Genomic DNA, 14,220 nt, shown 5'->3' with positions numbered 1-14,220 from the left:
AGGTCGTTGACACCAGAACCGTTGGGACAGTCGGTCCACTCGCCACCGTCGCGGATGCAGTAGATTTTGTTATCGAGACGAATAGTGGCGCTCTTTGTCACACCAGCCTATCGATCATATTAGCACGGTATGGTATTCCAGATGAGTTTGGCATACATCTGCAGTTCTCTTGATGCTATCCCGGAGGAGGCTTAAGCCATAGGCGCCGTCCTCCTTTACAGCGCAGTCGTTGAGTTGCTGGAAATCGATCGCGGACTCAAGAGCACAGTCTTCGACGAGGGACCGTTCGGGGATTTCGCTGTAGTCGCGGCTCAGACACATGATGAAGCCGAGGTTGATCTTGGGATCGGGGTAGAGTTCGCGGGCGCAGAGCTCGATGATGTTGCCCATGCATTCTGAAGGGCCATGCATGCAGTCGACACCGTCGTTGGCAGTTGGCCTATGGAACCGAATTTTAGTCTCGTATTAGAACAGAGTTGTGTATCGACATACCGGCCAATGTAAGATAATGTGAAGTTGACCTTATCATGAACGCGTTGCATCACGGGTAGTACTAGTAGTTCAAGTCCCTCCTGGAAATATTGAGCATATGCTATCCTGCACATAGATGGGTAGATGTTTACCTTTGCGTCGGGACATTTACTCATGATGTGTGCCTCCAGTGGCACAAGTTTATCGGTAGTGTGAACATCGTCGCTCGTGATGGCGACCATCGTTTGGTCAAGTATAGGGTTGAAAGGCTGCCATATCCAGAATGTATAAACGACAGCTATTACGAAGGCTATTGTGAGGGCAGGTCGACTGCGACGGAGAGAACGGGGCGGCGACATGGCTCGTGACGCAGGGCGTTTCTCATCCATTATAAATGAAGTGGTGATAATTAAGTATACTACTCAGGTAGAGAATCCGGGGATGTTAGGTGGAGGATATGTCGTTATGGGCAGCTGAATGCGCGTCACATTCACATGCGGCAGCATTGTTTATCCGAATTTGGTTAGGGAAACCGTTTTGGGACATGAGCTTCGGTGATTCATACCTAATGTTTCCATACTGATACTTATATACGCTGTCTAACGCCTCCTGCATTATCAAGAGAGTGAGGTATTCCTGATATTTATATTTCATACTCAAATTTCCAATTTCGAAATGTGCCTCAAGTCGGACCTTCACGATCATCAGTGCATCTTTGATAGTGAGAAGTGCTGCTGTAAGTCAACCGTTTCAGGGGTAACCGGCGGGGCACAGAAAGGCTGATATTTGACCCCGCAGAAAATCGCGTGTGAATCTCTTGATCAATTCCTTACTTGGTGCATGCATGCATGAGATGAGATGCGTTCAATGATATGATATAGATACCTAACTACCTACTAATCATTGATTACGGCCACCAATGTCTAATTGTTAAAAATAACCGCTAAGGCCAGATATACTTAGATCGTGGTTCCACGTCATTGCATCAGGGTGCAGCTTCTCTGCGCTAGCGTCTGCGCTGGATCGTCAACACAGGTGAATAACTTCCACCTTCTCATGACTTACGATTCATACTTATTCATTCTCACACTCACAGCCTGCATAGCACACCAGCATTACCTATAAGAGCCCCTGATACATTCGTTACTCGATTCTGCAAACCCTAGCACCCTTCTACTGGCGATCTACTTCCAATCGATCTACGTGTGCCCAATGCCGGTATCAGATTGTCTAGAATGATACCCTGAACTACCTCACATCAACTTCATAAAAAACCCACTATTTATATCCTACAGCGACTTTACTCGAATCATGGCAACCCCTGTATCGATCGAAGAGTTCTTGGAACCTTTATCTGTCGATATTGACAAGATTAATCGACTATCCCAACTGTTTCTCAAGACATTTGAGAAGCTTGCCGCTGGCTCCGAGAACCAGTTCTTACCTACGCCCATATCTGAAGCTATTTTACGACCAGAAGCGAAGCGAAAACAAGGCTGGTGAGATATTCTTACTCAAGGCTCAAAAAAAGAAAAGAAAAGCTGGACTGACATTATGTAGCCACTTAGCCATAGACATGTCAGTTACTAGCCTTGGAGTTTCACTTTCTCTTGTATCTAACGTGAGAATAGAGGCGGCACAAACTTGAGAGTGGGTTTCGTCCAACTCGGCAACGAAGCCGCGTCATCTGGCCAAGCCAATGGCCATATCACTAACGGTTCCGATGACGGTTCTGCCACGAGACATGTGAGGAGGCTTTTGGAGAAGTCCTGGCCCATCGATGAACACCTCAAGAACGAAAACCCGGACAGTCTCTTCCTTTGGATTGGCAAATGCATTGCTGAGGTGGTCCAAGATGGATGCGATACGCTGCACCTACAAAGCGGCCAAACATTGCCTCTTGGTGTTACCTTTAGCTTTCCCATGGTGCAGCACTCACTCTCCCAAGCCACACTTATGCAAATGGGTAAGGGATTCGCTATTTCCCCCGATCAGGATCTGGGTGACCGCCTCACCGATGGATACAATCGTGCAAAGTCACACGAGCTACCTCCTATTCGAGTCGAGGCAATTGCCAATGACTCCGTATCGACGCTCGTCTCATTCATCTTTAACTTCGATGAAGCCTTGAATCGACGTGCCGCCATGGGTCTCATTCTCGGAACGGGCTGCAATGCAACGATTCCATTGAAGCTGAGCCAGCTGAACCCATCCAAACGCCCAAAGAGCGTTGTTGCCCGACCGGAGGAGAGGGTAGAGGATGTCAAGATTGCGATCAATACTGAATGGAGCATCAACGGTACTGCACCTCCCTTACACGAAGTTGGGTTGATCAGCCAATGGGACAAAACATTGGACATCCAAGGTGAGTTGAATGGCTTCCAGCCACTCGAATTCATGACGGCAGGCCGCTATCTGGGCGAACTCGGGCGAATTATGCTGGTCGACTACTTGACGGAACACTTGGGTATCGCTGCAGAAACGTTGCCTCAGAATCTTCTGCAACAGCACAGCCTTACAACAACGTTCTTGAGTCACTTCAAACCCCTCCGACCCTCGGCTCTTGTCGCTATGCTACAGCAAGAATTCCCCGAATCGACAGGATCACCGCCGTTTGAGTGGACCGAGGACCTTGCCACGGCAGTATATCGAATTGCCAAGGCCATTGAGGTTCGGGCGGCTGGTATTGTAGCAGCAGCCACACTGGCTTTGTTGACATTGGCCGAAGAAGTTCCAGGTGAAGGGTCAAAGGCATTGGATCGGGATTACGAACTCGGTGTAGGCTACACGGGGGGATGCATTGTTCACTTTCAGGATTACCTGCAGGATTGCCAGGACTTTTTGGACGAGCTCCTGCGCGAACGATTCGGCGAGGCGAGCCCGTTACGAGTCGTACTCAGCCCGTGTCACGATGGAGGCGTTACGGGAGCGGGCATTCTTGTGGCTGCAGCGTCTCAGAGCAAGACGATAGAATAGCTGCAGGATTGGGTTGCATACTGCATTGGGGTGTTTGGGGGGCGGCTGGACCGCTTCGGTAATTGATCAGTCCAACTTGCAGATGGTGGGTATTTGCATCTGTCTGGGGTGGTTCATGAACATGAGCATGGGTGGCTGTAAGCCGGGGTTAATGAAAGGAGGGGAAGTGGAAGTGGAAGGGGGGAGAGGCTTGAGATAAGCTAATAAACCTGAGGGTTGATTATTAACTGGTTTATAGAAATGATAACTATTCTCACGAGTTCGGTTGCGTGTTTTGTATAGGTACCCTTTCGTTGAAGAGTACTGACCACTCTTAGCAATAGATTTTACTAGCAACTCTATCTAATTGAAGTTGGCGGAGATTCCGACTTACAACTACTAACGTTAGACTACAACCACAACACCAACACCAACTGACCCCTCCACACCGCAGTCTTGCTCGCGTGCAGGTGACTCCTCTCCTCCTGTGATGGTCCCGCATAACGGCCGGCAGAGATAGTCATAATCCTCTGCCTGACTCACATCTACACTCGCACCGAGAAACCTTTTGTGGAAGATACCGCATTTCTAATCCTCCACTGACAATGCATCTATTATAGGCAGCCCGAGTCGGGAATATGCCGATGATCTTTGCGGGGCCACTTCCTGGATGTATCCGCCGCAAAGTCTGCGATCACGACAGTGAGACTCCACTCTTTTCTACATGGTCCCCCAACCTATTTCCTTAAAAGGCTTCTGTCAGATCCTTCTATTTCGTTGCAATCCTTTCCTCTCTTCTTTTCCCTCTTCGTCAGTTTCAAAACAAGACTTGCCGTGATGACTCCGGTCTCGGACCCCGGCCGTGCCGCTCCCGCTCCCGCTCCGGTACCTGTTCCGGTACGGAGTAGTGACAGTGACGGCAGTGTCGTTGATCCAGCAGAATTCGAAAATCTTTCGAGATCTTTGACGACTGGTGCTCACTTCCTGCAGCCTGAATCATTAGAGAGTGCAATGCTAAGACCTTCTTCTTATAAGGCTAGTCATTACCTTCACGATGAGGAGCAGGAGGGAGTGATCAGTGAGGCTGAAGGTGAAGATGAAGATGACAGTCAGATCTCTGAGGACTTGGATAATGTGCGTCCTCATGAAGAGACTCCTCTTATAAGTCACAGTCGACGCCATTCTATCACAGCAAGATCAACAACTTCTGCTGTAACGGAGATAGATACACCGTTTCTCAATAACACATCTCCAACCCGCTTCTGGTTCATCTTCTCCCAGATTCTGACAGCATACTTCATATCTTGCTTTGATGGAACAATCATGGCTTCATCACATCCTGTCATTACATCATACTTTAACGCCTCAAACTCCGCATCGTGGCTTTCCACGGCTTTCCTCCTCACTTCATCTGCCTTCCAACCTTTACTAGGCCGGCTCTCTGATGCTCTAGGCCGAAAGCCGCTTTTTGTAGGAGCACTGGGCATCTTTGCAGCCGCAACGACATGGTGTGCTCTTGCAAACAGCATCGAGAGCTTTATTCTCGGACGAGCCTTTTGCGGAATCGGCGCTGGTGGTGTCATGACCATTGGTTCGATCATTGTGTCGGACCTTGTGCCCATTGAGAACCGTGGCGTCTATCAGTCATACATAAACATGAACTATGGTGTTGGTTCAAGTCTGGGTGCCGCTGCAGGAGGCGCAATGGCTGATTATCTTGGCTGGAGATGGGAGTTTGGAGTTCAGATTCCGCCACTATTGATCTGCATGGTTGTTGCATGGATTGCCATCCCAGATGATCTGGGTATACAGGGCGAAAGAAAGGGCGTGTGGCAGGCTCTTAAAGAATTCGACATTAGAGGCTCGTTGCTCTTGACTACCGCTATTACATTTGTGATTCTGGGCCTGAATCTTGGAGGCAACGTCCTTCCATGTAAGTCAATATCTAAAATCACGCTGATGGTGACTAACTAACATCTTTCAGGGTCACACCCTTTTGTCATTGCAAGTCTTGTAATATTCGCCATCACATTCCCCGTGTTCCTATGGGTTGAGTCCTGGGTCCATAAACCGATCATGCCCCTACATCTCTTGAACCGACAGCCTCGCGGAAATCTGATTTTCTCGAATGTTATTGCTGCTATTGTCGCTAACTCAATTCTATTCAACATGTAAGTCATTCCCCTTTGTATGATAAGAGACTTGCGCCTTTCATGGGACTGTAGCATATCTGTTGCTGATAGACGTGCGACGTGACGCTCCTTGTGGGCACCTCGTTTCTGATACACAGCAGCATGTTCCGTATTTCATTGCTTACTGTGTTCTCAATTACCTACTAGCAGCCTGGATCATCTCCTGCAGCTTGATACTGCTCTTTGGTATTCTATTGCTAACATATCATACAGTCCACTATATTTTCAGGCTGTCCTCCTCACATCTGCCACCTCTTCTGGTCTCCGCCTCATTATTCCAACAATCGCTGCCTCTTCAACCGGTACTTTTGTTGGTTTTGCCGTGACTTGGACTGGCCGCTTGAAGTGGCCTGTCTTAAGTGGTACTATTTGCATACTCATCGGCACCATAGGCCTGGTTTTTCTTCAGCGTGACCTCCCATCTTGGGTTTATCTCTTCATCCTTCTCCCTTCATCGATTGGACAGGGATTCCAATTCCCGGGAACATTCATGGCGATATTGGCTGCATCTCCTCAAGCCGAGCAAGCTGTTGTGACATCTACACTCATGCTGTGGCGAAGTCTCGGCCAGGTACTTGGCGTTGCAAGTAGCTCGCTTGTTGTCCAGAACGCTCTGCTCCATTATCTCAGACAGTACGTCACAGGAGAAGGTCGTGATGAGATTATTCGTCGTGTGAGAGAGTCGGTTGAAGAGGTGGCTAAGCTTGAGCCCAAGTACCGAGAACAGGTCATTGTGAGTTATGAAGCTGCGCTGCGGCTCACATTCATCACTTGTGCCGTGTTTGCATTTGCCTCTGTCGTGATGATCTGGCCGATCAAGCTTCCCCGTCTTGGTGTGCGAAAGCGCAAATAAACTCGAAAACATATATCAAGTCAGGATGAATCAAAAGGACGGACGGATAAGATAGTAAGTATACAAGCGTAATGCCTAGCGGACAGATTGTTAGATTAGACCCAGATATGGTAGCCTCGATTGAGCCCCTATTTATACACCATTATTAACACATCAATTAATGAACCCCGTTAACTCCAGATGCCATGAGAGCGTCTAGCTCTTCCTTCGCATTTCTATAACTCTCCTGTGCTTCTCTCTCACGTCGGTTAACAAAACCAACTTCCTCGCGTAGAGCGCTTAGTCTTCGCTCAACAGCCACATCCTCCGAGACAGCCAGCGTCTTGAAACCAGTCAGCGCAATGCGTGCCTTCTCCAAAGCCTCAGAAGCATCGCTCATCTTATCACGAAGCATCTTCTGTCGCTTCTGATAACCGCCGAGGTGAAGTGATAGCTTCTTCTCTAGCTTAGCGCCTGCTTCAGCAGAAGCCATGATGGAGTCTTGAACAGCCTGGATAACAGTTAGTATAAGGGTCGACTTATGCAACTCATCAAAACTTACATCGAACGCAACCTTCATGACCGTCCCTTGCTCTTCCTCGTCATCATTGTAACAGCCCAGACCAAGGAGTAGCGAGCTGCTTGCGCGTGCTTCGAATGCAGTCTGAATATCCTCGAACTTGGGAAGGGGTTTCGTTTCGGACATGATCAATAGGCGAGCCTCGGCGAGAGCATCGTCGTCGATTTGTTGAAGAGGCTTAGGGGCGCCACTTACTTGGCCACCAGGGACAGGGTATTTCATCGCATCATTCGCCATCAGGTTCGCTGACTCCTTAGCGATGAGAGACTCAGCAACATCTGAAATACTGGCAGCCTGTTTCAATAAACTGGGCAGATCGATCTGAACCGGCCTGGGGAGGTTCTTCTGCATAACTTGAGTTCGCCTACGAAATTCGAGGGCTTCTTCGGCTGCTTGCCTCTCACGTGCTCGGCGGTCCCGCTCTGCAGCATCTTCCTCAGTCATCTCATCCACTTGCATAGCCTCCTTCTCTTCGTCAGGAATATCGAACTCCCATTCCGTATCTTTCGGTTTGGGAAGAGAGGCTAGACCTGACTTAAGCTGGGTACGCAAAGCCATATCTCTCATCCTAATGTCTCTGGGTGTAGCCGAAACCATCGACATTCCCCCGTCTTGGTTCAAAGCCAGGGTGTCTCTGGGTGTTCTCATGGGCGTTTGTCCGGGTCGACCAGGCGTGGCCCCCACGCCATCTGCCCGCAGGGGTGTGGCCAATGGGTTTGGCGTAGAAATGGTCTGCTTTCGAGGAGCGATACCATCGAAACCAGTCGAGGCTGCGCCTTCATGAAGCGGGGCGTTCTGGCCACCGAGAAGTACAGAATTTGTGTCGTTGAGCGCTCGAATATTTCGGATTTCGTTGGCAATGTGATCTTCTTGTTCAGGGGCTTTTGGTGTTCGGATGGGGGTAGCGGAGTTCAGAGTAGAATATGTGTTGACAAGTCCTCGAGTAGCGTCGTTCTCACTCTCCTTTGCCCTCAAATTGGCAGCCTCGCCCATTCTACCCATCTTGACGATATCCTCCAACTCGCCCTCACTGACTTGGGGAGCGGGCAAAACCAGGCCACGACGCTTGCTGCTTTGCTCAGCCTCTCGGATCTTCTGTAGTTGACCAGCCTTCAGAGCCGCCTTGTATGATTCCGACGCCCCATCCTTGTCGGTCTTCTTTCGCTTCCGGTCGTTGTCATCCTCGCCCTCGCCCTTGCGCTTGTTGGCCAGCTGTTGTTTCCGAGGATCAAAAGCTGCGCGTTGCGCCTCGTTCTGCACCATTTCCTCTGCTGTGTCGTAGAAGCCGGGGAGCGCTTTTCTCTCGAAAGGAATATCGGCGTTGTAATCCATCTCGCCCTTTTTCCTGGATGTGACCTTGATATTAATTCCAGCTGTCTTGAGCTCTCGTCTCTTCTGCAGAGCAGCAAGACGTCGCGACTCCTCTTGTTGACGCTCTCGAGCTTTTCTCTTGGCCTTTTTACCCTGTGTATTGGCCAAGCGGGCTCGAGCCTCACTCAACATCTCCTTTTCGTCCTCATCGAGATCGATGGTGTCGGGTCGCGCAGGCTTAGTCTCAGGATCGGGATCTAACTCGCCCGGTCGGAGTCTTCGAACATCATCGGCACTGGGGGCTTGCGTTTCGCCTCCATCTGGGCCCATTAGTCCAAGACTGGATGATTCCTTCGCTTCGGCTTCGTCGAGGAGCTTCTGATATCGTTCGAGGCATTGGTTTGCTGTTCGGCCGACAATAGGAGCGATCGTGCGCCACTGAGTGGGCATAATCTTGGCGAGATGGAGAAGTCTTTCATCTTCCTCCTTGCTCCATTCGATCTTTTTGATGCTTGGGTCGAGCCATTCGTTCCATCTGGCTTTGCACTGCTTGGGCGTCTTGCGCGCCAGCAGCGATGAGACACGCGCCCATTGATTCAGGCCATACTTGGAAACAGAGGCCTTAAGGATTTCATCCTCAATGTTGGTCCAAACGCCTCCTTTGACGACGGGCATTGCGGCGGTGTTGGCTGAGGCGCTTTTGATAATGGTTGAATACAATGGAGCCTGGGCTAAGCTGCGAAACACGCTTCTTGAAAATATCCAGGTTCCATCTCCGGCGCGCAATTGTTGCTGACTCAGCTGACTGGGGTTGTGATTGGATGAATGTTAAGCTCTATGTATAAGGCCCACAGTTGCGAAGTAGCCTGTTCCTCAGGGGTACATGAAACTTCGAACATCAAATGAGGGTGTCAGAATAAGCTGGTCTGAAGCTCTACTTAGATACAGCATATTTGCCTAAGTGCTTTTGTCACCCAGGCTAGAGGCCCTAAGTTTTCATACTTCCTTGCTTCGTGTGCAGGCCGAACTATCACTCTTCCCCAGGGGAATTGCAATTATCACCACTGATGGTGTCGTCTTAGGGGATCTGAGCTGTTCCTTTTAGAACGGTATCATTTGCGGGGATCTCAGTGTCAAAGTTGGAAATATTGATGCTTTGCGCTCTCAAGTATCCAATGATGATTTCCCCCAGCTGGCTGCGACAGTGTATCAGGACGTCAAACAGCGTCGCTCCAACGTCTATTCGACCGAAATCATGATAACCGATGACAAATTCTTTATGTATTTGTCAATGACTAGGTACGAATTTTCGACATCCAGCGATGAAACCTGTTGGACGAAGAGCTACTTGTCACTCAGGTTAGCTGGTATAAACAGTAAGTGGCTCTGGAATACACAGAGAGTCCGAAAAGGATTATCGTCTTTTCTATCTGAATATTTGGTAGCTCAAATCCGAGCTAAAAGCAGTGAGCAAGCTAATCCCTCACTATCACAGTAGGCGTAGACTATCAGGTTTGTAGGCACCTTTGCAATACGCGGCAATCGACTCAGGCAGATTTATAATATGATCTTCTTCCATACCGCGCGCGCTTGTTTCCTGTTGATCCCGGACTTTGCGGAGTCGGTTGGATCAAAACCCGAAACCCGATGCGATTCGATGCCACATTTTCAGGATTCAGGAACAGTAGCCTATCAGATCAAGCCAGCGAGAGACCAACGAGCCACGCCAGCACCCATGATAGCTGTTAGCTTATCAGATACTGCCAGATCCCAGCCTGCATGGTATGCATGGGACGCAGGGAATGCGTCATTCATTTATCTATCTCGACAAAGGTGCCAGAGAAGCAAATCTGGCATGAATCGAGTGATGCCGTATGATGGGCCCGACAATGGCGCCAGCATAACGTGATTGAGCATCAGAATCGCCAAGGCATTAACGCATAGAGGCGACAGCAACTCAAAGATTGACAAATGTAAAAAGGAAAAGCCCCATTCATGGCTTATCAGGTTTTAAAACGATCGTGTTTCGTCCAGCTCTGGGACAATTGGCATGGCCCAACGTGGATAGCATGGATGTTGGACTCCACAACACCATCCCAGCACTTGGACTCATCATGTATCCGCAAGAGAGCTCCCCAAATGCGCCTAGATCATACATTATTAATCCTCGCCAGACCAGACCAGAGCAGACCAGATCCCTTCTTCGTCACACTTATCTCATGTCAGTTGCAACTTGCAAGCGACACAACCCTCTCGCTTGTTTTGACTTCTGAGACATGCAAAATCTAGTTCTTATTATCCTTTCAAAGACTCGTCCATCTCTCGATTCCCCCTTGGCCATGCCCCAGAAACATCGTGATTGAATACAGGCTTCACTGGCCATCATTTTGCTGCGTGCAGCACTTCACTGCCTCCGACCCGAACCGACGAAACTTGTTCCGCTTGCGCGCTAGGAAACTATGGCGAAAAATGATAGTATTCACAGGGAAGAGTCTGCGACCCTAGACGAAGCAGCACGTTTGCTGCCCACGAGCTCCGAAGTTCGCGATGCAGATAGTGAAACATCATCTACAACTCCCGCTTGGGATTCCTTCAAGGACTTTGAAGGCCTGCCCTGGTGGCGGCAACCATCGGTATGCGCCTAGGCATTGTTCAAAACCATATGGCTCAGCTCTGACCTTGCTTGTAGGTTTATTGGCTGCTTGGTCCTTATATCATATTCACTCTTGCCTTTGGAGGTGTAATGGTTCCTAAACTTGACCTGTAAGCTTCCGTTGCTTGCGATATTCAGAATTTCGTACTCTTACTTACCAATTTATGCAATAAGGATCCTTCAGCTCGTTTGCAGGCAGTATTTCGCAGATGAACACAGCCGTAATCCAGATGCAGTCTTCCAGCCTGTTCTTCTTGGGTCTGAAAATCCCCAATGCGATATTCCCGAAGTGCAAGCAAACGTGGCAAAATTCATGCTGGTCATGAATTTATTCACTGGCATTCTAAGTGCTATAGTCGCACCGAAAATAGGCCATTTATCTGATCGATATGGTCGTACACGGCTGATGGCTCTAGCTTCTGTTGGTGGAATCTTGGCCGAATTCATCACTATCCTGGTTGCCCGATACCCCGATGTTATTAGCTATCGCTGGCTGCTTCTAGGTAGTGCCTTTGATGGTATGACAGGATCGTTCACTACGGGAAGTATCATGACACAGTCTTACACAAGCGACTGCACCCCTCCTTCAAAACGCGCCGTGTCTATGGGCTACGTGCATGCGTGCCTGTTCACGGGACTTGCTTTTGGTCCTCTTCTTGCAGGCTTCTTCGTCAAGTGGACTGGTAGTTTGCTATCTATTTTCTATGTTGTCATGGGATGCCACATTGGTTTCATGCTTTTTGTCTGGCTTGTTGTTCCTGAGTCATTGTCTCAAAGGAAACAATTGGTAGCACGGGAGAAGTACGAAAAGGACAAGGAGTTGCAATCTCCTGTCTCGCCGTCATGGGTGAATACCCTTCGAACAGCAAACCCCCTAGCTCCTCTCAAGGCTCTCTACCCTACTGGCCCTGGAACATCACCGGCTCTTCGTCGAAATTTGATCGCCCTTGCGATCAACGATACCATCATTCTCGGAGCAAGCATGGCCGCAGGCGCTGTCATTGTTCTCTACTGCGGACGGACGTACCACTGGGACCTTTTGGAAAAGTCGGGATTTGTGTCTCTTCTCTCACTTGTTCGCGTCGTGGTTCTTATGGGAATATACCCTGTTATCAACTACTTTGGCCGTATCCGCCCAGCAGCTCGTCGTCGTCGCGAGTCCGGAGTGGTTGCTGTCGAAAGGAACCGTGGAGCAGACGAGCTCGACGTCCTGATACTGAGAATTGCTTTGACTTCAGATGTTATTGGGTCTCTTGGATATGTATTTGCCCGTTCATCGCAAGTGTTTGTCGTTAGCGGTATGATGACCGCTGTCGGAGGTCTCGGGAGTGCAACTGGGCAAGCTATGATCACCAAACATGTACCTTCTGAAAGGGTTGGCCAGCTACTCGGAGCAATCGGTATGATGCATGCTCTTGCACGAGTGTTGGGACCAGTCTTATTTAATGGAGTGTATGCCCTTACGGTTGGACGTTTCGACCAGGGTATTTTTGTCCTGCTAGCAAGCGTATTTGGATTTGCTCTTGTGGTAAGCTTTGCTATAAAGCCATACGGTACGTCAAGCCTCACGTTACAATCTGGCTCTGAGACTAATGAATTATAGTCGTGTGGGAAGATGAGCCTGAAGATGAACGACAGCCTCTCAATCGGACAGAGGAAGCTTTCACAGTTCCAGATGGCCAAGTTCCTCTTGATGAGGAAGATCAGGTCAGGTTCTAAGAAATGCCCTACTCTTCAGTAGAAGCGATTTTCTTTTGTTGGTTTTATGTTACCTATCTATACAGTACAAAGGTGCACAGGTCGCCGTTGATTGGTGGTTCTCGTACAATAGTATCAGGCAACAGTTTGGAGCATTTGGACATAGAATATACACGAAGCAACTCACGAATTAAAATACCATCAACTGCTCAACAATCATATTAAACACTCTTCTGCTGAGAAATGCTGGAGATCTCCGCCAAAACGCTCAGTGTTAGACAATTGGTGCAAAAGATGTGGGTCCCATTTGAGTTCTCACAGGGGACCAGACCTCACTCATGACATCAGATCACCACCTTTAAACGACGTGATTTTATACAACGAAGAAGGCGAAAGTCAGGCAACGCCCTCTCCTCATTTCATTATAGACCAATTACTTCCGCCAACTGATCATAGTTCCAAAGGAGCCACCGTAATTGCAGGAAAAGGGCTTCTACCAATTGGAGCATGCTTGCATCTAGAGCCTGGGCAACTGCAAAGAGTGGCTCAGTGAGAAACATCATGACTGCAGCCGGAGCCGCCGGACGAATTATCAAATTTGGGCCCTTTGAGGTCACAAACCAGGTGAGGAATCATGTTGAGCCTCGATGTCAAGCTCAGACCCGAGCTTACTCTTATCATTAATAGATACTGACAACTCCCCAGGTCTTCCTAACTACACCGCACTCCTTCGCGCTGGTGAATCTCAAACCTCTCATTCAAGGCCATGTTCTCGTGTGTCCGCATAACCCGCATAAACGTCTAACAGACTTGACACCCACTGAGATCTCGGATCTCTTCACAACAGTGCAGCTTACCCAGCGTCTGCTTGCACGCGCTTACTTCCGCACCCCCGAACCTGAGGCTGGAAGCTTCTCAGTTGCTGTGCAAGACGGAGCTGACGCGGGGCAGACGGTACCACATGTTCACGTCCACGTCGTTCCGCGAACGGCTGGGGACATGGCAAGCCCGGATGCCGTGTATGTTAAGCTTGCGGGAGAGGAGGGTAATGTCGGTGGTGCATTATGGGATAAGGAGATGGGGGCACGACCGAAGCCGGGTGGAGGGATGCGGAGCGTCGATGACGAAGACCGAAAAGCAAGGAGTGTTGAGGCCATGGCTGAGGAGGCGGAACGGTATAAGGCTATTCTCAAGGAAATGGGCATTGAGTAGAGGTAGCGAGACATTCTTTGCAGATCATCGAAGTCTAGCTGCATACACGATAGGCATAACTTGGAAACGAACTCGTGAGCGTCATAACACAATCGTAATATTGATCTCCAAACTTTTCACTTGTATGTACTTGCAATTGCTTACTTGGCTGCATGACAGTATGTGTTGTGACATGGCTCTCATAAAGTCAAGACAGCGGATCTACAGGAGAACCTAGGGCTGATGAAGCTTTCCCCGAAATCCATGAAAAAGAGGCGATAATTACGCGGCTTCTGAACGGATACACAGAAAAAGCGAGCGTACCTGAGAACGCGAT

At 49.2% G+C, this 14,220-nt stretch overlaps 6 protein-coding genes across 6 annotated transcripts; 4 read left to right on the top strand and 2 right to left on the bottom strand.

The window, feature by feature from the left end:
- Positions 1-114: 114 nt before the first annotated feature.
- FSUBG_5197 (gamma interferon inducible lysosomal thiol reductase) lies at positions 115-860 on the bottom strand (the record flags this gene model as incomplete). Its single annotated transcript, XM_036683267.1, has 3 exons — positions 115-439; positions 493-572; positions 624-860. The coding sequence occupies 3 exons, from the start codon at positions 858-860 to the stop codon at positions 115-117; spliced, it is 642 nt and encodes a 213-aa protein (XP_036539283.1).
- A 922-nt stretch (positions 861-1,782) lies between these two features.
- FSUBG_5196 (uncharacterized protein) lies at positions 1,783-3,447 on the top strand (the record flags this gene model as incomplete). Its single annotated transcript, XM_036683266.1, has 3 exons — positions 1,783-1,970; positions 2,032-2,049; positions 2,103-3,447. The coding sequence occupies 3 exons, from the start codon at positions 1,783-1,785 to the stop codon at positions 3,445-3,447; spliced, it is 1,551 nt and encodes a 516-aa protein (XP_036539282.1).
- Positions 3,448-4,263: 816 nt separating this feature from the next.
- Positions 4,264-6,471, top strand: FSUBG_5195 (multidrug resistance protein fnx1; the record flags this gene model as incomplete). Its single annotated transcript, XM_036683265.1, has 3 exons — positions 4,264-5,359; positions 5,411-5,597; positions 5,832-6,471. 3 exons carry the CDS (start codon positions 4,264-4,266, stop codon positions 6,469-6,471), a joined length of 1,923 nt encoding a protein of 640 aa, XP_036539281.1.
- A 157-nt stretch (positions 6,472-6,628) lies between these two features.
- Positions 6,629-9,016, bottom strand: FSUBG_5194 (pre-mRNA-splicing factor cef-1; the record flags this gene model as incomplete). Its single annotated transcript, XM_036683264.1, has 2 exons — positions 6,629-6,961; positions 7,013-9,016. 2 exons carry the CDS (start codon positions 9,014-9,016, stop codon positions 6,629-6,631), a joined length of 2,337 nt encoding a protein of 778 aa, XP_036539280.1.
- A 1,784-nt stretch (positions 9,017-10,800) lies between these two features.
- Positions 10,801-12,713, top strand: FSUBG_5193 (tetracycline-efflux transporter; the record flags this gene model as incomplete). Its single annotated transcript, XM_036683263.1, has 4 exons — positions 10,801-10,974; positions 11,031-11,104; positions 11,169-12,547; positions 12,598-12,713. The coding sequence occupies 4 exons, from the start codon at positions 10,801-10,803 to the stop codon at positions 12,711-12,713; spliced, it is 1,743 nt and encodes a 580-aa protein (XP_036539279.1).
- A 540-nt stretch (positions 12,714-13,253) lies between these two features.
- Positions 13,254-13,904, top strand: FSUBG_5192 (bis(5'-nucleosyl)-tetraphosphatase (asymmetrical); the record flags this gene model as incomplete). The annotated part of the gene is made up of 2 exons (XM_036683262.1): positions 13,254-13,316; positions 13,380-13,904. The coding sequence occupies 2 exons, from the start codon at positions 13,254-13,256 to the stop codon at positions 13,902-13,904; spliced, it is 588 nt and encodes a 195-aa protein (XP_036539278.1).
- Between the last annotated feature and the right edge of the window lie 316 nt (positions 13,905-14,220).

The sequence above is a fragment of the Fusarium subglutinans genome (assembly GCF_013396075.1).
Source record: "Fusarium subglutinans strain NRRL 66333 chromosome Unknown NRRL66333_c0000050, whole genome shotgun sequence".
In the NCBI taxonomy this organism is placed as follows: Eukaryota; Fungi; Ascomycota; class Sordariomycetes; order Hypocreales; family Nectriaceae; genus Fusarium; species Fusarium subglutinans.
Note: the sequence above shows the minus strand (reverse complement) of the source record. Positions and strands in the feature narration are given on the sequence as shown.